The sequence below is a fragment of the Pantherophis guttatus genome, chromosome 6 (assembly GCF_059756535.1).
Source record: "Pantherophis guttatus breed Tessera chromosome 6, ASM5975653v1, whole genome shotgun sequence".
Taxonomy (NCBI): Eukaryota; Metazoa; Chordata; class Lepidosauria; order Squamata; family Colubridae; genus Pantherophis; species Pantherophis guttatus.
Window position 1 is genome coordinate 73,413,044 of NC_142068.1, and position 25,627 is coordinate 73,438,670.

The 25,627-nt window shown below is 39.4% G+C and overlaps 2 protein-coding genes across 5 annotated transcripts in view; both read right to left on the reverse strand.

Annotated features, from left to right (window-relative positions):
- Window positions 1-8,641: 8,641 nt before the first annotated feature.
- The window catches only part of PCDH15 (protocadherin related 15), a 716,117-nt gene continuing 699,131 nt past the window's right edge, over window positions 8,642-25,627 (reverse strand). For 3 of the 4 annotated variants that reach the window (XM_087871772.1, XM_060682278.2, XM_087871771.1), the window contains 5 exons: window positions 21,996-22,017; window positions 20,855-20,893; window positions 18,304-18,377; window positions 16,249-16,384; window positions 8,642-9,274 (listed from right to left, as the gene is read on the reverse strand). In XM_087871772.1, coding sequence (XP_087727898.1) covers window positions 8,723-9,274; window positions 16,249-16,384; window positions 18,304-18,377; window positions 20,855-20,893; window positions 21,996-22,017 — 823 coding nt within the window. In that variant the 3' untranslated portion in view covers window positions 8,642-8,722. The remainder of the gene's footprint in view (window positions 9,275-16,248; window positions 16,385-18,303; window positions 18,378-20,854; window positions 20,894-21,995; window positions 22,018-25,627) is intronic. The other variant, XM_060682279.2, reaches the window with a different exon arrangement.
- On the reverse strand, window positions 12,260-14,559 carry LOC148113156 (uncharacterized). The gene is made up of 2 exons (XM_087872174.1): window positions 14,527-14,559; window positions 12,260-13,877 (listed from the first exon to the last, which is right to left on the reverse strand). The coding sequence occupies exons 1-2, from the start codon at window positions 14,557-14,559 to the stop codon at window positions 12,324-12,326; spliced, it is 1,587 nt and encodes a 528-aa protein (XP_087728300.1). The 3' UTR covers window positions 12,260-12,323.

Consider the following 25,627-nt stretch of genomic DNA (forward strand, 5'->3'; position numbering starts at 1 on the left):
ATTGGTAGCAAAACTGTTGACTGTAGAATAGTGTTGTGCAGATCAGGGATGGGTTCTAAATTTTTTTACTACCGGTTCCGTGGGCATGGCTTATTTTGTGGGAGTGGTTTGATGGTCATGTGACAATTCTTTAGGATTTAGCAGAGGTACTGGTCTACCAGGCTTTTAACTACTTGCAGAGCTGTACTGGTCTACCCATTTGTTTTTGGAGGCACCGGTCTACTTATTTGTTTTTGGAAGCACCGGTCTACCCATTTGTTTTTGGAGGCATTGGTCTACCACCACACTGCCTTTTAACACTGATCAGCTGTAGGGCAGCCCTTGAAGCAAAAGTTTAAACAGTTTTTTTCCTTCTAGCCAATCAGCTGGGACTTGGGAGGCAGCAAATAAATTGGGGGCGTGGCCAAATAAAAGGTAAGAATAATGCAGGGGGCAGGGGGGGCGGGAGGGCCCAGCTCCCAAACAAAGAGAACTGATTCGGTGACATCATATTGTCACCGCTACCGGCTTGGCTGAACTGGTGCAGATTTAGACTAAGTGATGCACATTTTTGTCTTGGGCTGGGAGGATGCTGTGTTTCCATGCCTGGATTAGGATGGGCCTGGGGGCTGGCTCACCTGGCTCACCACACATAAGACCAATAAGAATCTCATAAATTAGAGAATATCTGTGATACAAAAGAAATGTGCCATACGGTGAGAAACAGTGAGAAAGAGACCCGGTAAACCATGGCACGTCTCCATGACAAAACCCCCAATTTATTTACAAACTCAGCCTCCCTCTGCCAAAGAGCTGTGCCAATGCATTACCTGCTCCTGTGCAATAAGCCTCAAGGGATCAACCACATCTCAACACAACGCAACACAATTAGGTAGGTAAAAGTCCAGCTGTCATGGAGGTATCACATACAGGCACATGGCTAGATGTCTCACCTTATCTGGCTTTGGCAGCAAAACTTCATTTGTGAGTGATGGGTGGGAGCAACTGGGAAAAATGGCAATGAAAATCTCTTTTGTCATTTCCAGCAGTGGTGGCATTCAATTTTTTCTACTACCGGTTCTGTGGGCATGGCTTGGTGAGCGTGGCATGGTATGGCTTGGTGGATGTGGCTTGGTGGGCGTGGCAGAGGAAGGATACTGTAAAATCTCCATTCCCTCCCAGCTCCAGGGGAAGGTTACTGCAAAATCCCCATTTCCTCCCAATCAGCTGGGACTCAAGAGGCAGAGAATAGATGGGGGCAGGGCTAGTCAGAGGTGGTATTGACCGGTTCCCCGAACTACTCGAAATTTCCGCTACCGGTTCTCCAGAACTGGTCAGAACCTGCTGAATACCACCTCTGATTTCCAAATATATTTTATATGGTAAAAGTTGAAATGGTCATGAATAAGCCTCTATCTTCTATGCTATTTTTGCTAATGGAATGAGATGCACTACAGTGTGACTTGCTACGCACCAGTATACCTTTTTTAAGAGAAATTCAGGGACAGTGTTAAATAAACTCTCCCTTCAACTCAATCTTATGCAATTTGCAGCCCTGTTCCTGAGATGAGTAATATGGATATGGAGAGCTATCTCAGCAGGACCTCTCATATAATCCAAGTATCACAGAAAAGCTATAGTGATTATGGGATGGATCTGCTGTCAGCCTTAGCTTCTTGCTCGTTATTCATTTATCCATGCAATGGTACAAAACTCCAAGCACATTAGTTTGGAATTGCTTGGGCGATGAGCTGTTGAAAATGGAAATTAGTACCAATTTTCAAAGGAGAAGATAGCATGGCACATATGAAACAACAATAGGGAAGCTTTAAAACTTCTAGGAGGTCTATGGGAAAAATAAGAAGATATGGAGATGACATCTAGCAAGTAGTCATGAATTTAGTCATTTAGTCATGGATTTAGTCATGGTGGCTCAGTGGCTAAGATGCTGGGCTTGTTGATCGAAAGGTCAGCAGTTCAGCGGTTCGAATCCCTAGAGCTGCGTAACAGGGTGAGCTCCTGTTACTTGCCCCAGCTTCTGCCAACCTAGCAGTTCGAAAACACGTTAAAAATGCAAGTAGAAAACTAGGGACCACCTTTGGTGGGAAGGTAACAGTGTTTCATGCACCTTTGGCGTTTAGCCACCGGCCACATGACCATGGAGACGTCTTCGGACGGCGCTGGCTCTTCGGGTTTGAAATGGAGATGAGCACTGCCCCCTAGAGTTGGGAACGACTAGCACATATGTGCAAGGGGAACCTTTATCTTTACCTTTAATTGAAGATAGTGCTGGATTCAAACCAAAGAAAGGATGGATAACGATCCTAAAATGAATTAGGCAGGGGCCTACTTCTAAAGACTTGATAGTTTATGAGTCCAAAGTCCATCTGAAGGCATGACCTGAGGGAAGAGGGTTGAAAAAAATGAAGAAGAATCACCACTTACCTTGTTATGACAAGGGATCAGCAGAAGGGTTGACAACGATGGAACACACAATCAAAGATTTTAGTTGTCAGAGGATAGAAATAGAGGAAAATTTACTTCCAATGCTTGCAAATTCTTTATTAATTTCAGAAAATAAGGTTTTATAATAATTTGACTTCTGACCCAAGTCAAGTTGATTTGAGCTGAAAACCGAAATTCAGAAAAATATTTATATTTTTTTAAAAAAAAATCTGTCTGATCAGAAGGGGAAGAGGATTGTGTAGATTGATTAGATACAGCAGTAAATTGTACTTGCCTCATGTGAAGCTGAAGAAGTGAAATGTTCCTGGTCACTTGTATGTTTATAGGCATTTTCTGTCACAATTTGGTCACAATTGTGACTGAGTCTTTTTTCTGATGTCCCATTAAGAGATATAATAGACATCGACACTATACGGTGACTGGTGGTATCAGAAGAGGTAGAGGACATATCCTTGACAGCAGTGGTGGGATTCAAACATTTTTACTACCGGTTCTTTGGGCATGGCTTGGTGGGTGTGGCATGGCTTGGTGGGCATGGCAGGGGAAGGATACTGTAAAATCTCCATTCCCTTCCTACTCCAGAGGAAGGTTACTGCAAAATCCCCATTTACTCCTGATCAGCTGGGACTTGGGAGACAGAGAATAGATGGGGGCAGGGCCAGTCAGAGGTGGTATTTACCGGTTCTCCGAACTACTCAAAATTTCCGCTACCGGTTCTTCAGAACTGGTCAGAACCTGCTGAAACCCACCTCTGCCTGACAGAGTTCTCAGCCTGAGGGAGAATTGCACTCAACATGTAGCGACACAAATTGTTAAGTCCTCCTTTAACTGAAGAGGAATTTAAGAGGCATTGATTTAAAAGGACAAGTGATTTATTTTCATTTTTTGGGGGAAGGGGGTTGTGCGAAAATGCAGATTGGCAGCCAGTACATAAATAAGCCATTCTCCATATTGTGAATCTTCTGCTTTCAATCCTTAGTTATGCAGTGGCACATGAAAGAAAAGTTCTAAATATTAAAAGACTCTTCATTTTTATTTTTAACTTCTTAGATTCTAAAGTTGAATTGTGGGGCGGTCTAAGGCTTAAATAATTTCTTAGACTTCAAATAAGCTTAAATGGACACAGGATTGATCAGCTAAGAGTTTTTTCTTTGACATTAGATACAGATTGAATTAAACCCGGAGAGGCTAATTTGAAAAGGGCATTGCAATTCATTGACAGAACTTTTTATTGCTGAGTTATGACAGGCTGGTTGGAAGAGTGGCCTCAGTAAGGATTAGATAGAATGCTTTGTGCAATGGCAAATGAGCATGTTAATCTATTCTACCACTTTATTATAGCAAGACCCAGTCTGTTTGAATTGTAAACTATGGCATTAATTGTGGATGAATAAAAGATTCTGTACCGTTAAGCTAGTTTCTAATCAAACAGAGTTCAATTTCAAGAGAAATGTCATAATGTCACATGATTTTATTTGGTTATGCAGTAATTCCTTATTTTAATGAACTTTGCTGATGGAAGAGAAAATTTGTAGGTCAGGGTTGAGATGCAGGGTACTTGGTGCTCTGTGGACCTTAGCTTAAAGGACTTCAGATACAATGGACTAATGTGTTAAATCAGGTTTTGTCCATTAAATCAAGCAGCTTGATTATGAAAAAAAGTGATTCTGCCACTTGTTGATATTTTTAGTGCAAATAATGCTATTTATATCCATTACTATACAAATGATGTAAAGTTCTATACAGGACCTAAATTAATAAACTTTTTTTCTAAGCAATAGCCCATTAAAACCCAGAGGTTTTACTATAATATATATGTGATAGCCAATCTAATACAGGTAATCCTTGATTTACAACCACAATCGAGCCCAAAATTTCTGTTGCTAAGTGAAACATTTTTTAAGCCAGTTTCACCCCATTTTATGATTTTTCTTGCCACAGTTGTTAAATCACTGCAGTTGTTCACTTTTTCAGTCGTTATAACTTTTGAATCACAGGTGGGTTTCAGCAGGTTCTGACCTGCTACCAGTTCTAGAGAACTGGTAGCGGAAATTTTGAGTAGTTCGGAGAGCCGGTAGTAAAAATTCTGACTGGTCCCACTCCCATCTATTCTCTGTCACTTAATTCCTAGCTGATTGGGAGGAAATGGGGATTTTGCAGTAAAGTTCCCCTGGGTGTGGGGAGGGAATGGAGATTTTACAGTATTGTTCCCCTGCCACGTCCACCAAGCCATGCCCACCAAGTCATGCCACACCCACCAAGCCACACCCACAGAACCGGTAGTAAAAATTTTTGAAGCCCACCGCTGTTTTGAATGGTTGTTGTTGCCTGTATAAGAGGGTGAGAGATATGTACCTTGGTCTATATACTAAACAAACAGCCTTGGTAGCACAGTGGTTTAATGCACCCTGTTATTAACACAGCTGCCTGCAATTTCTGCAGGTTCGAATCTTACCAGGCTCAAGGATGACTCAGCCTTCCATCCTTTCTAAGGTAGGTTAAATGAGGACCCAGTTTGTGGGGGCAATAAAGCTGACTTTGTATAAATATACAAAAGTATGAAGGCTATTGCTTAACACATTGTAAGCCGCCCTGAGTCTCCGGAGAAGGGCGGCATATAAATCAAATTTTTTAAAAAAATGACCCATTGGGATCCCCATATCAAAACAACTTACCTTATGTGTGGCCAGAATCTGAAAATAACATTTAACACAGCACAGGACTTGAGCAAAATGGTTCGGTTGAGATCTGCATACGTGGGACTGATTAGGGTAGTGTTGTGGCCCTCCAGCAGCCAAATCAGATGAGGAGGAGACGTGGGAGCCAGGGTCAGCATCATGGCAACCTGAGAGCTCCGAGGAGGAAAAGGGAATGGAGCTGTCAGAGAGAGAGAGAGAGACAGAGGCAGAGGCAGAGCCTGGGCTATCCGTCAGCCCTCGAAGAGTCAACAGCCCCCAGATCTGGAGGTGGCTGATGAGGAAGAGGAGGAACAGCTGGGTCCAGTCCCTGACACTCAGATGCACAGAAAGCAGAGGAGAGGAGAGCAATGGAAATCTATGGGCTGATCCTTGGGATGGAAGAGCCACCGCTGCTAGTGAAGCCCCACCCTAGCTCTGGGGATAAAAGACAGGGGGCGGAGATAAATAGATGTGGCAGACAACTACTCATCTCCCTGCCGGACAGACTTGTTAGCCTGATGTGTGAGAGAAACTTTTTGCTGGGGCTGCTGGCACTAATAATGGAATCTTTGAGTTAACTTCAGAGGGTTTGTCATGTTTGGGGAGCTGGGTCAGAACAGGTAGATTGTAGCGGGGTGACACGGAAATATAATTCTTGTCATATTTTATTTATCTATATATTACATTATTGTATTTGATTCCGATTTCATTTTATATGAACGGTCACTTAATGCACTGTTGTAAGTCAAGGTCTACCAGTAGGACTTTGTTATTCCTGTCCTCTTTCAAACCAATTAATCCCATTAATTGTTTCAGAGATCTTCATTCGTTGCAGCTTGGTAGCTCTGTCTTTCCCCCAGGCTTTTATTTTGCATTTTAAAAATTCCAGCGGTAGCCGAGTTATATAGATCTTATTGCGCAGTTATCATTCGTGCCTCTTTGATATAATTCATATATCTGAAATATTCCCATTTTAATTCTGCGTGCTTTTGCCATTATGTGTGTGTGTTTTAAAGATTAATTGTACAAGCTCCAGACAATGCCACTAAAACAAACAAACTTATGCAAATGCGGGTGGGGAGAGCTTTACCAGTGAAGATGATAAAAATAAAAAAAAAGATTAATTATCACAAAATCCCTGCTATAAATGATTTAGCATCATCTTTAATCTCCTGCTCAATGGATCTACATCGAGGTTATTGTGTTATATAATGAGCTTTTTGCTGATATAAAGGGCCTGCTTCCTGTTTTTACTTACAGCAGCTTTATAGCTTCAGAATTCCATTATGAATCTTCTCAGCAGCTGTAAATTTACAAAACTCCATCGGCGTCAGTAAAGTAACGCTGATTTACCTCCGTGGAGTATCCGATCCAAGAAAAATATTCATAATTTATAATGCAGAGAGGTCTGGATTGCTCCCTTTGTTTATTAAACAGCCCTTTATAAATGTGTGGTTTTAAACATGTACACTAAATGGATTGAGCAGCAGATTAGGGCGCAAATGTACGGAGTCTCACACAGTTAAATAATCATAAGTGCAGTTAGAATGATCAATATGATAGGCTGAATTTACTCTGCAGTATTTCCATGCGCTCATTTGCAAGGCTGGATGCTGAGTAGTGTGGTGGCCCAGAGGTGGAGCTCTCACCTCACAATCAGAAGGTCTGTGAGTTCAATCCTAGATAGCGGCAGATATTTCTCTCTCTGGGCACAAAGAGATAATACATGCTGCGAACTCCGCATTGGCAACAGGAAGGGCATCCGGCCAGTAAACATTCAACTCCATTCAGTTGCTCCGACTTCACCCCAATGCAAGGGATTACTTCAGTGGTGAAATCCAAATTTTTTTACTACCAGTTCTGTGGACGTGGCTTGGTGGGCATGGTGTGGCTTGGTAGGTGTGGCTTGGTGGGCGTGGCAGGGGAAGGATATTTCAAAATCTCCATTCCCACCCCACTCTGGGGCCAGCCAGAGGTGGTATTTGCCAGTTCTCTGAACTACCCAAAAGTTCCGCTACCAGTTCTCCAGAACCTGTCAGAACCTGCTGTATTTCACCCCTGGATTACGGGGTCTTTAAAGGACAAAAAAAATAAAATAAAATCTTTTTGCAAGGCTAGACCCTTAAGAACAATTATGGTACTCCTATAGAATAAGGAAGTTGTACTGCAGGAAGTGGAAACTTCTAACAGGTCATGACACAGGAAAACCCTGTTGAGAATGTACAGTGGGTCAAATGGTGCAGATTTTTTTTAATGCACTGATATCAGCATACAATGGTTTGGCTTACAAGTCAAGACAGTCTATTCAATAGCATGGAGTTTCATAGCTATTCATGGCTTTTCAAATTTCTTAATGGCTTGTTAGCTTGCTATCATTGGGTCCTGCTAATTTTAGACATCCTTTAAATCTAAAATGGATTTACAGGCTGAGAGGCTATGTGTTCAAAGCATGAGGAAGCAAATTCTCACAGCTGCATCAGTATATGCTTAACTTTACAAGAATCCATCTATTCTCATCATATTGATTTTTTTTCCTCCTTGGAAAGTGGTCCTAAAATGATACCGATAGCAACAATGGAAACTTTTTGTGCAAAGTATTAACTCTAACAATGGACAGAATTAAAAAAAAAAATCGCCCAGCTGAATGGAACTACTGAATGGTACATGCATATACCATCTGATTTCCCTTTGCAGAGGTTTTTTTTTTTTTAAATGTTCTAAACTGGAAAGGATCTTGAGTTGAACTATCAGAACTCTCTGTCACATGTGAAGAAACTCGATTCAACTTGAATTTGGACAAAAATCACCTGGAGGGTCTGGAATATTGCTTGTAGAATAAATGGCTCAGGAAAAAGGTATAGCATTAGCTGAGATGGCTACATTCTTGAATACATTCTGATTAGGTATAAGGCACATTGAAAGGACTATAATGAATTTCAAAGGCAGTTGTAATTTGTTATAAAGAATCATTCAAAGAAGGAATAAACCCCTACAAGACCAAAACTGACCTTGGAATGATCAATGTGAGTCTAGCTGGTACAAGATATAGTCAAAGAAAGAATCATGGAACTATCTGGAAAAAAAACTTAGAATATAGACAATATGTGACTATTACTAGATCTACTTGATGCATGTTTATATGTTGTGAAATCAAACTTCTTCTGGGTTTTACAGACAAATCATTCAAATATGTCATGGTTGCCTTTTCGGTTAAAAACACTGAACAATCACTGTTTGAACATTCCAATAATAGTTTTATGACTGTTATTATTAGGCAATAACTCTGAAGCCAACAAACGAGTCCATTTTAATGAAAATTTGTTCAGTGAATTTGGAGCCCATCCAAAAAAAAAAAAAAAAGACTTGTGGGAAGAAAAAATAATTAGTACAAAGGTGAGTGCAAATTTTCTGGATTTTTTTGTTTTGTTTTTGTCTTTTGTTTTCCTTTTACTTTAAAGCATTTTGTTTGAAGTATACAACTCATATGCGCAATACAAAGTTTGTACGGTTCTCCTTGGTGACGATAAAAAGTGGTTTTATTGTTATCATTATAATTATTATTATAAATGGGAGATAAAAATTAAAACGAAAAAGAGAGGTCACAGTTTTGTCATTGGTATGTGAAGGTTGTTCCAAGGGCCCATCCAGAGTTCCTCATCTTCTGACTGTGCGTGGTCACTCGGCAAGTCCGAAGTCTCTTTGATACCTTCATTCTCAACGATGGACTCTTGCTGGTCTGTGCTTTTCAATCTGCTCCCTGCTGCTTTGGTTGCTATGTTGTCAGTGTCTAAAGCAGAGGCAGCAAAGGAAACACTACACGGTCTGGGGTTCAGTTTATCGTTAGATGTTGCCCCTGTGGGAAATGTCTTCAGTGGGATGTTTTCCTCGTGCGTTACTCCTAACTTATCGAGCTTCTTGAATTGTTTTCCCAGTCTGGCAGGAGAGGTGACCTTCAAATTGTTCGAAAGGCAACTTCGACGGGTTCTGATCACTGACCCATTTTGGGCTATGTAGATATTGCTGTTCCCGTTGGCTGGAATATTGGGGTGGCTGAGACGGTTCCTCTGGCTTTCTGGAGCACTGTCCTCTCCAGTGGAGCTGCTCTCGTATTCAGGATCAAGAACCAACTTGATCCTTTTCTTTTTGGCCCACTGGAGGACAACAAAAAGAGAGGAAAATATTTAAGTATCTCCTAGTTTATTTTTAATACAGAACATTAACCCTTAACAGCTTCAACCTTAAACTGTCTACCGTGGACCTCACCTCAATCCTAAAAGGTCCGTAAAGGGGGCGTGCATAAGGGCACCAGCGTGCCTACCGTCCCTGTCTTACTGTTCCCGTTTATTTGTATTCATTTCCTTTGTTCATGTCCATGTTCATATTTATACTTGCTATCTTGTACATGTTTGACAAACTAATAAATAATAATAATAAACATGCCTGCTTTTCTGTCTCTATTTTAAAAAAAACAAAACAAAAAAAACCTAAGCATAGAAATAAGATTTACAATAGCCCCCCTGATTAATGCATCGGTTGACACTAGTTTCTCACACCATGCTCTTTGAAATGGAAGGTAAGCGCATTTAAAACAATAACTTGTAACAATATTGAGACAATGTGTATGAAGCAATCATCCCTTTTGCCCATCTTCTCCTCTCTGGTTTGTAGCATGCAGGAAGTTTATTTTTCAATTATGTGGAAAGTAGGACATAGTGAAAATCTGTTGTGCAATTTGGAAGGAGGAGAATAAAAATATTCACCCAATCATGACATTTAAGTAACATACTGAAAATGATCTTAAATTAATACATTTAAGGTTAGTCTTGAATCTATATTGGCTAAAATATTCTAACTTTGGAAGAAATATCATTGGTACCACCTATGTGTCAAGTTTCGATGCTATCTCAAAATAAATGAATTTCCAAACTGCCAATCTTTAAGGAAATTTTCTCTTTATTCAAGCACAGCAATCTGAGCCTGACTCTTTTCGCGGTCAGTACTGACCTTTGCCCCCCAATCCCTCCCTTTCCGATCCCCAATTCTCTGCTTCTCATTGGCTATCTTCCAAGTCACTTTCCTGATTCCTTCTTCATCAGATCAGAGGAATGTTTCCCCCCTCCCCATCTCCGAAGAGACAGAATCTTCAAAGGGATTTAGCAGGCAAAAGTTCAGGCTTCTCCTCCCTTTATTTATATGTCAGTGCTGGGACACTGACACTATGGATAGAAGAGTGATATGAATCTATATATACAAAGCAATGCTTAAAAGTTTGCAAACCTCTTTGAATTTTCAATAATTCTGCAATATTTCAGTAGGTTTTTGGCTCAATTGTTTAAGTGAGTCTACTCTTAGGACTTGTGTGGAGAACAAATCATGTTTGAGGTCATATTTATGGATATTTGAACATTCAAAAGGTTCAGAAGCATATTTCTGTCTGTGCCTACATCTCTGTTTCAATCATATGAAACATGCTTGGGGAACAGGTGAGCTTTATTTGTATCTCCAGACATCTCCTGCACAAGGTAAAACAGCTGTAGGTAATTCTGCACATTATTATCCTATGGAGGAATTTCTCAGAAAGCATCAATTCAGTTCCTGAAATTTGTTCAAGTGAACCAATAGCTAAAAAATGTAAAGATCTATAGTGATACTGGGATAGGCACAAGAGTGGGCTGCTGGGGTTCGCAGGGGTTCGGGAGAACCTCTAGCTAAGATTCTGTGCAGTTTGGAGAACCCCCAAATCTCACTCCTGGCTGGCTCCGCCCATCCCACCCGCCCCTCCCAGGAGTCCCCATGGAGGCTCGGGTAGGGTGAAAAATGGGCCTACCAGAAGTTTGAGAAGGCCAGAAACAGGCCCGTTTCCAGTCTCCAGAGGGCCTCTGAAGCCTGGGGAGGCTGTTTTTGCCCTCCCAGAGGTTCGAGGAAAGCCTCCGGAGTCTGGAAAGGACAAAAACGCCCCCCCCCGCCATGGTGCAGGAGGCCAGCTAGGCCACACCGACTATGCCCACCCAGCAATTGGGCAGAGAACCCCTTGCTAAAATTTTTGAAGCCCAGCCCTGGATAGGCATAACCATAATTTGATGCACATCCCTCCATGAAGAGATAACAAGGAATTATTCAAAGTTCATATATGAAAGCCTTATTATGAAATAATTAAACTATCAACATAAAATTAAAAACTGAGAAATGTATAGGACTTAGCAACACAGGTGGTACTCATGTTAATAATAAGGTTAGTATTTTAAACATAATCGCTTTCTTCCATTCAAAAGTCATTCAAAATACATTTAACAAGGACTATGAAGAGTGCTTGGTATTTCTTCTTATCATGGCTCATTGTATCAAATGAAAGAATCATTTTTATTCTTCAAGGAAGTGGAAGGTATGGACATGAATAGAAAAAAAAAAAAAACGTTCACCAAGGATCTAATATGAACACGTATCTCATCATTTAAATTATTTTATCTAAATATGAAATTCATAAACAAGCAACTAAAAAGTGCAATGAGAGTCTATAGTATCCTTATAATTGGCACCAGCCAAGGAAGCAAAAGCATCAATCGACTTCAAGATGAATTTCCATGCAAAAGAACAAAACTAACTATCAGTTTAAGGACTAAAGAGAGAGATTATTTGCAAACTAAGTTAAAGTGAGAAAAAAATATGTATAAATAGAATTGCTTTTTAAAGATATGCAGGCACTTTTAAGAAAATACAAACCATGCATTATAGTAATGTACATATGTTTCGGTGCATAACTAATTCACATGGGTTTTCTTGACAATTGCAGTGTCAAGGGAAAACTTCCTTGTGTGAATTAACCATCACTAGAAAGAAGGGTCAGAGCAGTTCACATCTTCAAGCATCTCTACGCCTGAATAAACCAGTGAACCAGAAAGCGTTACATGGTGATTTATACTGCATGAAACTGCTTTTAATATCCTTATTCTAGAATGCTTTGTCATAGCACTGAGAGATTTAATATTTAGTTCTTTAGGCCTCTTGACCTTTTCCGATTAGAACAAGTAGTACTTCTGCAAAAGTATGACTATCTTCCATATTTTGTCTACCTGGTTTGTTCTATGGGATTTTCATAATAACGCTTTCTCATTGGCAAAGAGGAATACAGAGTGCACAGCAAACGAATGACAGACAAACCCACTTCACTGCAAACTTTCTAACTATAGTCTCACTTTTCTTTTAAAAGGATGTCGAATCGCTAGGCATGTCTGATTCTGTAGTATCAGGGACATCTTTGGTGTCATTCTCTGACTCGCCTAAATACTCTTCAGGGCCCTTTTTCTTTATATTTTCACTTTTCATGCCTTCTTTGGAAACTCTTGCAGATGTTGGTTTCTTCATAGTGCTTTTCTCCTTTTCAGTAGTATCTCCATCAGTCTGTTCTTCACTGCTCCCTGTTTGTTGGCTGGAGGTAATGTTTTCACTATTGGACGTGGCTTCATGGTCACTTGATTCCTCCTCCTCGTCCTCTTCTTCCTCCTCTTCTCCTTTTCCCTCTCCCTCTTCCTCCTCCTCTCCTCCTTCTTCCTCTGCTCCTTCTCCCTCTTCCTCTTCCCTTTCTTCCTCCTCTTCTTCCTCCTCTTCTTCTCCCTCTCCTCCTTCTTCCTCTTCTCCTTCTCCTTCTTCCTCTTCTTCTCCTTCTTCTTCCTCCTCTTCTGCTTTTTCTTGCTCCTCTTCTACAATGGAAGCTGATTCTTCTGTCTCTTCAGATATTTCAACTATCGCATCATCTAATTCACTTCCAGCTGTAGAATGTTTTTTGAAACTGGACCCAGAAGTCTTGTCCTTCCTTGACCTTGGAGTAACTTCACTGCTGATGGAACTTTGCATCAATGATGAGATGTTTGATTCTGTATCGTCTTCTACAATGTCAGAAACTTTGCTCTGAGAATTGATTGTTCCATCTTCTGAGTCGCTGCTTGAGGTGGAGCCAGGTGAATCTGAATGTTCTTCATCAGAGTCCACTGTGCTTTCAGTAGCTTCATCTTGGTCTAATGTAACTTTCAAATAATCTTTATCTGATTGACATATTGAAGAACTACTTTCTGATGATGTTGAGGAGGAGGATGCGGAGGAGGAAGTTGACTTAGTAGATGATGTTGTCAGAGAAGATGATGTTGTCTTAGAAGACGATGTTGTCTTAGAAGAAGATGTTGTTTTAGAGGACGATGTTGTCTTAGAAGATGTTGTTTTAGAAGACGATGTCTTAGAAGATGATGTTATTTCTTTCCTTTTTCCATAATCACTAACTTCAGATTCACTTTCTGCTGTGACACTAATTGAAATTCCCGACTTAGATTCAGATTCACTTACTTCCTCAGAGGTACCATGTTCCCGACCTTTCTTCAAAATACTAGCATGTTTAAATTTACCAAGCTCCTTTGAAGATGGTCCTTCACCTGCTGATTTCTGGAAATAGCTTCCCTCAATAACCTTACTGTCTTCTCCATCCGCTTGCTGTGCTGCCATCAGCTTGACATAATCTGAATCTTTACCGCCTCCTTTTTGTAGCATCATTGGAAAGATCTTGGCTTTTTTCCATGGGGATGGTGCTGCTTCAGTTATTACTGGCCTGTGAGCGCTGACTGCTATTCGGCCCAGCTGCATCACTGCTCTTAGTTTCCTTTTTTTCTGGATTGGACTTTCTCTTACAGTCTTCTCTTTACCTGTACTACTAATAGCTAATCGAGAACCTGGTTTCTGGATTACAGCTCTTCCAACTTGACTTGTTCCCTGTTAATTACATAAATGAAATTTATATATCACTTCAGCACAATTTTGGAAAACTTTCTGGAATGAAACTTGGTACCATAAAATACACAGATGGGGAAAAAACTCAGAGTAACTAATATCTAGAACTTATCTAGAATCAAAACAAACAGGTGGATCCTAATTTTTGTAGCATCCTAGGAAAGTTGAATGCCTGTGTAGCACTTTTTAAAATCCTGAGTGATAATTAAAACTTGTCTCAATAAATATGATGATTTTTCTTTTAAAAAATCCTGAATATTTGTGTATTCAAGGAATATTGGCAATAATTATTTTCCTAAAAGAAACTCTAGCTTTGGGGCATTTTGTATTAAATTTTACATGTTACACAAAATGTTGGGGATTAGCAGAGATCACTCCCTTTTAATTTTATAATCTCATATATCAACCTGATATTTTGCGAAAGATTTTAGATATCCATTCGTTAGCTGGAAAAATTGAATTGTGTGGTTTTTTTTATTATAAACATTTTTTTTAATTATTAACTTAGACCACTAGAGGGGACTATAGATCTGAACAAGAATAGGAGATGTCAAAACCATATTTTTTTAAAAAATAAATAAAGTCTGGTTTTAGGCCTATATATAACTATGAATGTGGTGTGGCTGTTTACCAGAACAAAAATGTAATATATGCTACTTTTCATGAGTTATTGGCTGTTGTATATTAACCGTACTAATACTAAACATCTTGAAGACTGTAAGGAAGGAAGAGTTGCTGATACGACATGAAGCTCAGGGACAGAGAAAATGTATTTATTTATTTACAAGTAGCCATCATATTTATTAAAGTGCACTTCAGTCATACTGTATCTGCAACTAGGTCTTCCCAATGCTCCGAGGGGAAGAATCTAGATGACCTCCAAGGTAACTCTGCTATTCTATGTTCTATGAATATTACTACAGAAATAATAAATTTAATTCTTAGTTTAAAGATAATGTCAGTTGGTTATTATTTCAAAGACAGAAATAATGATAGATTATCCACTTCAGAAATAACAAATTAACTGATGGTTTCAAGGATTTGTTGATTAAAATTCCTGTAGTCACTTTATAGTCTTTTAAACCCTAAATAATCCACCTGTATATATTTGAACTTATCGAATATTTATGCTGCACTTTAATTCTGACTTCAGGAATGTGGTAGTTTGCGGCAGGGGTGGGTTCTAAATTTTTTTACTACCGGTTCTGTGGGCGTGGCTTATTTTGTGGGTGTGGCTTGGAGGTCATGTGACTAGGTGGGCGTGGCTAGCTGGTCAGAGTCATTTCTGGAAGGTCCTCGCACTTACGACCAGTCCTCGCACTTACGACCCGACTCATTTGTTTGCTTTTAACACTGATCAGCTGTAGGACGGCCTTTTGAAGCCCTGTGGCAAGAGTTTAAACAGTTTTTTTTCCCTCTAGTCATCAGCTGGGACTCAGGAGGCAGCAATAGATTGGGGGTGGGGCCAAATAAAAGGTAAGAATAACATGGGTGGGTGGGGTGGGAGGGTGGGGGGGAGAACTGGTTCAGTGATGTCATATCATCACCGCTACCGGCTCGGCCGAACCGGACTAAACCGGGAGAAACCCACCACTGGTTTGCGGCCCTTATTTATAAATATATATTGACTGTGAATTTCTAATATTTTTCCAACTTTTTTTTAATTAGCAAAGATCCAAACACTGGTTTGGTGATATGGGTCCAAAGATAAATGAATGGAAGGAGAAGGTTTTTTTTGGAGAAGGCTGTGCATGTGCAGAAGGTAAAAAACACATTACTTCCTGGTTAAAACCAGGAAGTAATGACACCCGGGTGGGTGGGCGGAGCTTTGCTCTGCCATCGCTACCGGATCACTGAACCAACAGCCAAGATCGCTACCGGACCGGGCAATCTGGTACGATCCGGGAGCATTTCACCCCTGCTTCAGTTGTACTTTTGCATTTTTCAATTGTGCATTTCCGTGCATGACTTTGTCTTGTCCCAGAAAAGATTTTCTGGACAACGAAGAAGAAGACAAGAACTTTATTTATGAAGATGGGATGAGGTCAGTATGGAAGGGTAGCTGGCAAGCTGCTATGGAAAAGCCAAAATCAAGCAAAATCAAAATTAAATTAAATTAAATCTGTCTGGTTTTAGACAGCTCTATCAGCATTATGGTCTCTTTCTGGAGATATGCAAGCAAGAAACGCTGAACTTCTCTTCTCTGAATTTCTTGCCATTGGCTTCTTTTAGAATTCTTTTAGAAGGTGTTTGAATACAAAACCAGATAACTTATTGCACACAGAGAATATTAGAGCTTCTGAATGCCAGAACAATGAATTCAAGTGAATTTTGGAATAGCATCAAAGCCTACCTCTGCTTCTGTAGAGGTCCCCTGTGGACTATAATAATATCCACCGTCACTCTCCACAACCACTTCTCCATATTCATCATACATTCCAGAAGGAGACAACAGGCGCCGCCGACTTCCGTATTGAGGCAATTCGTACCTGGTGGAAAAACCAGGTACAGACAACTTCCATGTTTTTATACCATTCGATTACTGTATAGTACATATACTATATGTATATTTTACTTATTCCATCACTTTCAGTTTCTCCATCCCTTGCCCAATGAAAAACCCAATCATTTATTTGACCTTTGCTGGTTCCGCCGTGATTTGAAGACCTGGTTGTTTCGTAGCTTGGACTGATGGGGGGGGTTCTTAATAGTTTAAAATGGATTTTAAACTGTTTTAATTTGGACTTTTAATTTCATATTGTTTTAATGTGCAATTGTGCATTTTATTGTTGTGAGCCACCCTGAGTCCATTGGAGATAGGGCAGCATATAAATCACATTAAACTTAAACTTATTTATTTATTTATTTATTGGTTCGATTTATATGCCACCCTTCTCCGGAGACTCAGGGTGGCTTACAATGTGTTAAGCAATAGCCTTCATACTTTTGTATATACCTGCTTAGTAGGGCTTTTGCCCCCCCCCCCCCCCAGCGGTGTTATTTTTTATACAAAGTCAGTTTATTGCCTCCACAATCCAGGTCCTCATTTTACCTACCTTGGAAGGATGGAAGGCTGAGTCAACCTTGAGCCTGGTGAGATCTGAACTCGCAGTAATTGCAGGCAGCTGGCAGCTAAGTGCTACTTAACAGCACTTTAGTCCGCTGTGCCACCAATTGCTTCTAGACTTACCCTTGAAAGATGTGTCCACATTTTACCTTCACAGATACAAACAAAACCCCTCAAAAGTAATAAAAAGTAATAATCGTAAGTGCAAAAAGAGGCGTGATTAGTAAGAAATACTGTAACACTCCGTTTCCTGAGGAACAGTAATAATTGCAAGTGCAAAAGGAGTGGTTAGTAAGAAATACTATAACATCCCGTTTCCTGAGAAACAGAATATCATTAATTCTAGTTTGACCAAAATTCACTAGATATTCCAATTTTATTAAAATAAAAGATGGTCAGATTTGTGTCTATAACATTACTTCTACTGCAATGGGATGGGAATAGTTCCTAGATAACATATCGACACACAAAAACTATATATTCCGGTTGGAACAGATTCTTTAGAATTTTAAGTTATTTTTCAGGTGACCATACTTTGCTTTAGGTCCTATGATGTAGAGATAAAAATAGTCCCACTACCATCCTTAGAAGCAGTGGTGGAGCAGTGGTTAGAATCTAGTATTGCAGGCTAACTCTGACCAAAGTCTGGAGTTCAATCCTGACCTGCTCAAGGTTGACTCAGCCTTCCATCCTTCTGAGGTCAGTAAAATGAGGACCCAGATGGTTGGGGGCAATATGCTGATACTGTAAACCACTCAAAGAGTGCTGTAATACGCTGCAGAGTTGTATATAAACGCTATTGCTTTCCTAAGATAAAATGTATGTGCATTATGTCATACTGCATCTAATAAAGAATTCCTTTATTGCTTATTTGATTTACAAGCTGAAGACCTCTTATGCAATTAAATCCAAAAAGTAACAATTATCTGCAAACTTTCCAATCTCGTTGCCTACCTACTCATTGATGCTAGCCAATTATTGTAAGAAACTTTAATGACCTATCTAGCTGGGTTCATTCTTGAACATTGTTGAAAAGTGAATATAATCAAAGTCAAGTGCTTTTTAACATAATGGATTTTGACAAGCAATTGATATTAATAATAGGTAAATCTTTCCCAACCTGAGGTCTTCCAGATACACCATGTATTATAGGGATGACATTTCAATTACATCTCATGGTTGAAAAACCCTACTAAAGAGGCTTGTTGTTTAAATTAACTAATGCTTAATACGTTGAGCACAGTCTTCAGATTCCAGCTATCACATGCTTTCAATAAATAGTAACAGTAGAGATTTAAAATCTATGAAGTCATACTAAAAATAATAAAAAATGAATCATACCCATGTTCATAACTGTAGTAATCTTGCCCGTAATACTCTTGTCCGGGATCGATACCTGATTCCATTGAAAGTTCCTGCAATACAGAGGAATACACAGATCCATATGTTACTAAACGTAAACAACCTTGAGCACAATATGTTTTTATTTTATTGCTATATATTTAGTTAAAATATTTCTTTAAAAATATTCAAAATTCAATAAGAATTCAACTTATTCACAGGATGTGACAGCCATTGAACAAACTAGTTGTAAGAAACATTAAATAATGATAGTAGAATTTTTATAATTTCAACTATAGGTTCATTATATGATCTATTCAGTGGTGGGATTCAGCCAGTTTGCACCTATTTGGGAGAACCGGTTGTTAACTTTCTAAGCAATTCAGGGAACCAGTTGTTGGAAGAAATCTTATTTTGTTTTTTTCCACTTTACAGGGCTAATCCTGTAAGGAAGGCAGGAAGGAAACATTCTGGTGTTGTTTCTAGCCTAATCTTTATTGCCCTACTTACCGAAACTGCCTCTCTGGTTAACCCTTATTATATTGTAACAGCTAAGGCGAAGCGCCCATCGACGTGAGTGACGTTGAATTGGCCATGCCCACATGATGACATGACCACCAAGCCACGCCTACCCAGCTGGTCATTAGAGCAGAGAACCGGTTGTTAAATTATTTGAATCCCACCCCTGGATCTATTCCCTTCTAACCAATTGACAATTCTGTAAGAGTGCTCTCATTGCTGTGAAATGTTTGTTCTGGCTTAACAACAGCAGATAATGAGACTGCATATAATGACGCACTAAAAACGTACTTCACACATGTGAAACAATCCATGTGAACGCATGAAATACACAAAAAACGTACCAAATATCATGGATACATGAAATTTGTTACCACGGATACCCAGATCTAATATATATATCTTGGTGACGTTTCGACGAAGTCTCATTCGTCATCTTCAGGCTGGTGTTCTCGGCTTCATGCTTCCAGGAGTTGATATATTATATGCACTGATATATATATATATATATATATATATATATATATATATATCAGTGCATATAATAAACTGGGGATAGGGAGACTGGATAATAAGGGGTTCTTGGATTTGAAGGTTTTTATAATATTGAGTATCTGCAATTTAAATCTTTCTGTGTTTATCTGTAAGCATTTTCACAATCTCTTCAGGAAAATGTCATAAATTCGTTTGCTGAAGAGAACAAAGGGCTTTTATTTCTCCCAATAATATCCTCCCTTCTCCCCACCCCCCTTGCAAATCTGATATACCAGCTTCCCTCTTCTGATCTAAAGGAACACTTGTCAATGAAGTCCATTCTCAGGTCTGTTTAGGGCAACTGCCTGACTATATGAGCTGTCAGCCAGAGGAACAGATTGTCTACATGAAGTTATAAATTCTTTCCTGCAGCTCTTGAAAATAAACAAACAAAAAGACTGGATTGTCCTATGTCAGGGAAACTCTAATTGATCTGCTGTCAGCCCCTCTCAGTAGATCCGATAAGCAAATCAATTCCAAGGGAAGGTTGGAATTACTTTGATTGAAATTGACTATAATCACAGAATCTTGCGACTAAGATTGTGCTATACTGCAGGAGTCCCCAATAACCAGCCCACGGCCCACTACTGAGCTGTGGCCTGTTTGGAACCAGGCCGCGCAAGAGACTGACTGGTGTGCACACACATCTGCGCAGCTCAACTTGTGTGAGTGGCGGGTTAGCATGCATGCACCTGTTCCCCTCTCCCCCCCCCACACCCGGGCTGGGCCAAGGTTGGGGACAGCTTATATACTGTATCCTCTCCTGCTAGAGTAAATCAGCGATGGATTTTAAATATTTTGATTTTTTTAATTTTTTTTTAAAAAAGTTTCTGCCAGTTTTGCCTACATAATGGTGTTTACATTTAATGGTCAAGATTATCTTCCTTATCTCCGACCTGCACTGAACAGTGATTATAACTCAAGACTTTAAGGCTGCACCTAAATATAGGATTCTAAAATAAGTGGCTCAAAATGTTTATGGTCAAAAAAAATCAAGATAGAAGCTGTGATGTTGCACTTGGAGCTCTAATCATGACCACAATTTGATTTTTTTTTTAAAAAAAACCCTACCCTTTGAACCTGCCTGGTGGCAAATATTGGCTTTGATACATTGGCTTAGGTTTCAGTATGTCATTTTCCTTTCCCTCCTGCTGGAATCGAAATATCAAATATGATCGGTGAAGTATGTCATAGGCTTATAATTATCTCTTCTGCAAAGATGTAATTTGTTTGAAACTTGGGTTGGACTTACAGTGAACTAAGGACCAAGCCTCTTCCACAGAGGTTACAAAAATGTATCAACTTTAAAAATCTGAAATAAACTGGCGGAACTGCAAGGCATCAGATATCAGTGCATCTTAACAATTATATCATACATTTGTTTCCTTTTCCTTCTCTGACAAAAAAAAAAAAAACCAACATGTTCCACAATGTTGGTCAGAATCTAGAATTTAAGACAAGTGCTTGGAGAATTCTAGAATAAGGAAGAAAACGGTACCTCAGGTCTGAGAAGAGAAGGTCTCAGCAATTGCTGTTGCTGACAAGGAAAAATATATATATATATAAATTTGATTTAATGGAAAAAGGCAAATAAATAGTTGCAGAGTAATTTTTATATCATTAGAACCATAGTATACTTTTATAGGGTTACAACAGAGCTACTGTTTGGTTTCAGGACCAAAATGATTTTCTTTCAAGGCTAAAGGGCTAAAACACCTCAGATTCAGAAAACGAAGATGCTTGAGTGTTAAACTTCCTTTTGGGGCCCTGTTGTAAATTCCATTAGCAAGGCTCCTGTAAACTGCAAACAGTTTGCCAGTATAAACTGTCTCAGTTCTGTCACCCAACAACTATTTTAGAAGGTCACCTATTAATAAGGTCATTACTCCATTTGCATCTATTTTCACAGTTTTCAGTATTCAGCTATATTTTATATTCAGTGCAGAAAATATTCTGTGATAATTTTGTTGGTGTTTCAAGGCATCTTGCATCATTTTCTTCCCTATTTCCCCCCTCTGTTCGTAATGTCAAGTTCTGTATTCATCCTGAAATTGATTCCTATTTATAAAACATACATCTTACAATTTTACAGAGCAGTCTTGTTAATTGGACTTTTGATTTCAAAATGCAGGTGCAGGCTTCAATTAATAAGGGAAGCAAACTCTGTGTACGTTGTTTATGGGTCTAAGTACAAAATTGCAATTATGAAATAACATAGCTTGGCTGTCAAGGGTGGCCAATAAATTATACAACTTATGATATAAGAATAGGCAGAGGGCATCAGGAATCCAGAAAAGGCACATTTTTAGAAATAATATCTCTGTTTATTTGTGGGTAGCAAAAAAAAATGTTTTTTTTTCTGGGGCAGCCTTTCTGAAAGCATTTAACTCATAATTATTCATTTATTATAGCAAATAATGTCTTTTAATCACTTTAAAAGTTTGGAATGTAGGCAGCAAACAGAAAAGAAAAAAAGAGCTATAGGTGTTATATCTAAAAGTTCAGGAAGACTTATACACATCCATAATTCTCACTGATAACATTTAATTCAGTGGATTAAATTCTTCAGACTATGCTGAAGGAAACAGCTATAAATTATAACTTTTTACTAAAATAAATGTAGGGGATGTACATCTTACCTCTTGCTGTGCATATCCACGTCTGAATTAAAAATTTAAAAAGAAAAGAAAAACATGACATTAATTCAATTACTTGTATTACATTTGTGAATGTAAATATATGTTCAAAAAATGGTTAAAAGTAATACGTGGGAACCTTGTGGGTAAATTCATTGGAAATAATGAGAAAGAAGGGAATTGGTTGTTATGGCAACAATAAATGCACAGATCATAAATATATCCAGCATAGGAGTACTAGGAACTTGAATTCGAATTGCTAAAGATTACACATTTCATCTGATATTGGCTATATCTTAATCTTTGGTGTCTTGAAAGAAATTCTTTTCTTCATCTCTCCTTCATCCTTCCTTCTGGAAAAGAAGGAAGGAAAAATGGAAAAATCCACTACAGGAAAAATGGAGTTTCTATTTGTGTCTTGGATCTTCTCTCCATAATTTATATGTCATTCTCATCTCCTTGCTTCTGCTATCCAGAAATCATTTCAGAAAACTGGGCAACTTCTGTTACAGAAGGACTTGCCTCATATCTGGAAAAGGATTGATAAAGGTAAAGGTAAAGGTTCCCCACGCATATATGTGCTAGTTGTACCCAACTCTAGGGGGCGGTGCTAATCTCCGTTTCAAAGCTGAAGAGCCAGCACTGTCCAAAGACGTCTCCATGGTCATGTTGCCGGCATGACTAAACGCCACAGGTGCATGGAACGCTGTTACCTTCCCACCAAAGGTTGTCCCTATTTTTCTACTTGCATTTTTACGTGCTTTCGAACTGCTAGGTTGGCATAAGCTGAGACAAGTAATGGGAGCTCACCCCATTATGCGGCACTAGGGATTCAAACTGCTGAACTTTCTATTGACAAGCTCAGCATCTTAGCCACTGAGACACCATGTCCCCGGTACAATTGTGACCAGTTCAGTATATACTGTATATCTGAAAGCTCTCGGGTGCACATTTAATTTGCAATTGAGCAATGATAACGATAAACACTTATATTTAAGTGTGTTGAAGGACATAACATTTCAATTATGAGTACTGTATTAAACAGAATAACAGAGTTGGAAGGGAGCTTGGAGGTCTTCTACTCCAACCCTTGCTCAAGCAGAAGACCTTGTACCATTTCAGACAAACGGCTGTCCAATCTCTTCTTAAAAACCTCCAGTGATGGAGCACTCAAAACTTCTGGAAGGAAAGCCATTCCACTAATCGTTCTAACTGTTCAGGAAATTTCTCCTTAATTCTAGATTGGGTCTCTCATTGACTGCTTCTTATACTGCCCCTCAGGTGCTTTGGAGAATAGGTTGAGGCCCTGTACTTCGTACCATCCCTTTAGATATTGGAACACTGCTATCACGTCACCCCTAGTCCTTCTTAGTCCCTTAAATTAGACTTGTAGGTTTGCAGGATAGTGTAGGATCCATGTACACTATAAATACTTCTCGAGCCAAATTGATTGTTGTAAAGAAAAGGAAAATCAATGTCTCTTGGGAGTTTATCGAGCTGAAGTCTCAAAGTTGATTCCAAATGCTACTAAAATCAGCGGAATCATGCATGCAATCTGCCTCCTGTTTAGTATGTACAGGATTGCCAGTTTAGGCTTCTCATTATGCATTTACAGACTACTGATTTTGATGAGATTTGAACCTCCTCCTCCAGACAGGGCCTTTTCTATTTAATTTGGATCTTTTGCTTTATTGAGCTACACATTAGATTTGTTTGAGAAGAATAAACACTTAAAACCGTGCTAAGTTCAAGCTAGGGGAGAGGCAGCAGATGGGAGAAACCATTTAATCATACCTGAGAGAAAAATAAAGAGCAATCTGGAGGAGCACATTTAATTTTTAATATTACCATCTGTAAAGCTTTTCAATTAGCATTCCTCCTATGTAGAGGATTATTAGAGGTGAATTTTTGCTGTAGGCCATTTGATAGATAAATAATGAACGTTTAAAATGAAGATGATCAATGACATTTCAAAGTCTACCGCAGCCATACTGAAACTCACAGCTTCCCCCCCCCCCGGGTGACATCTTCCAATGCCCCCATCTTTTTTGAAAACTTAAGTCCTACCCCTCTTTAAGAAAGTTGCAATGGGAGAAGGCAATCTGCAGAATGAGACAAGTTGAGCAAAGTTAGCTTAACTCTTCTGTGTTCATTGCCCACCAAAGCGGTTTTTCTCCTACTTGAATCTGATAGCTTGATTGGAATAAGGGAAAGGTAAAAGTTTCCCCTGTTCCCCTCTGGGGGGGGGATGTGCTCATCTCCGCTTATTACCTGAGAGCCTGTGTGGTCTGAAGAGGTTTCTGTGGTCATGTGGCCAGCATGACTATACACTGAGGCCAATGGTGGGTTGCTACCGATTCGCCCCGGATTGGGTGAACCGGTAGTGGCGGTGGCAGGAGGCTCCGCCCACCCGCCCGGATGCCTCTGCACATGCACAGAAGCGTTGTGCGCGTGTGTGAGTGCGCACCCGCCTGCGAGCAAACCGGTAGTGACCGAAATTGAAACCCACTACTGAGGCACACGGAACCTTCCCGTCAAAGTGGTACCTATTTACCTACTTGCATTTGCATGCTTTCAAACTGCTAGGTAGGCATGATCGTGGCGGAAATAATGGGAACACTCACTCTGTGGCATGGCACACAGTTCTTGAACCTGGGCTGTCAGCTTTCCAGCTGACAAGCTCAGTGTCTTTAACCACTGAGCCATCGTGCCTCATTGATTGGAATAAAAACAGACAATTCACTGGGAAAAGAAGAGGAAAGGAGTTTAAAGTCTATTTCAGTTCAGCAATCTCTTCTTTCATGCATACAGTCTATTTATATGCCTCCCCCCACCCTTGATACAAGCATGAGCCTCAAATTTCAAATGTCAGAAGAATTGGTGGGAAAAAGGAATATTATAGTTTACGGTAATTTTAGTAAGAGTTAAGCTTACTGCTCCTGCATCCTATTACTTTATAACAATACCTCTTCCAAAATTTGCAGAGCTAGGATAATTGAGAGTTCAAGAAAAGAAATGGTATCAGAATAGGCCACTCCATATAATTTCCACATCTGGGCTGGGTCTAAGTAAAAAGAGTATTCTCAAACTGTGTTCATTTTCAGTTAGAAATTGCTGGTGATTTCTTTCTAATTGCACTTTTCTAGGTGTTGCATTAGGAGGGTTCAGGGGTTTTGGAAAGAGCTACCCTTGGGAATATAGAATTTAAAGGTTATTCTCAGTTTTAGCTTAAATGAAAATAAGTAAATCTGCTCTTTTAACAGATGGACATGGCTTTATTTTTTAATGAAATAATCAAGTGAAAATCATATGCAATCAAACAGACTAGTTTTAGAAATAACTGCTTCAGTGTTGACCTGCATCTTCCAAATATGTAGTATTTCTTAGACAAAGGGGTAAACAATCTTCATAATAATAATAATCAGAATCTCTTAATGTCACTGTTGTAATTTGGACAATGTATATACAGTGAAACATTGATTCATGCAGAACTGAATTCTTGGCTGGCAGCCATGGCCAGGAGGGTCCATAGACAACAAGTTGTGTATCAGTTGCACCCATTTCTGCACCAGATCTTACACATGGCCACTCATGCTTTAGTCACACCTCTTGTATGGATTACTGCAATGTGTTCT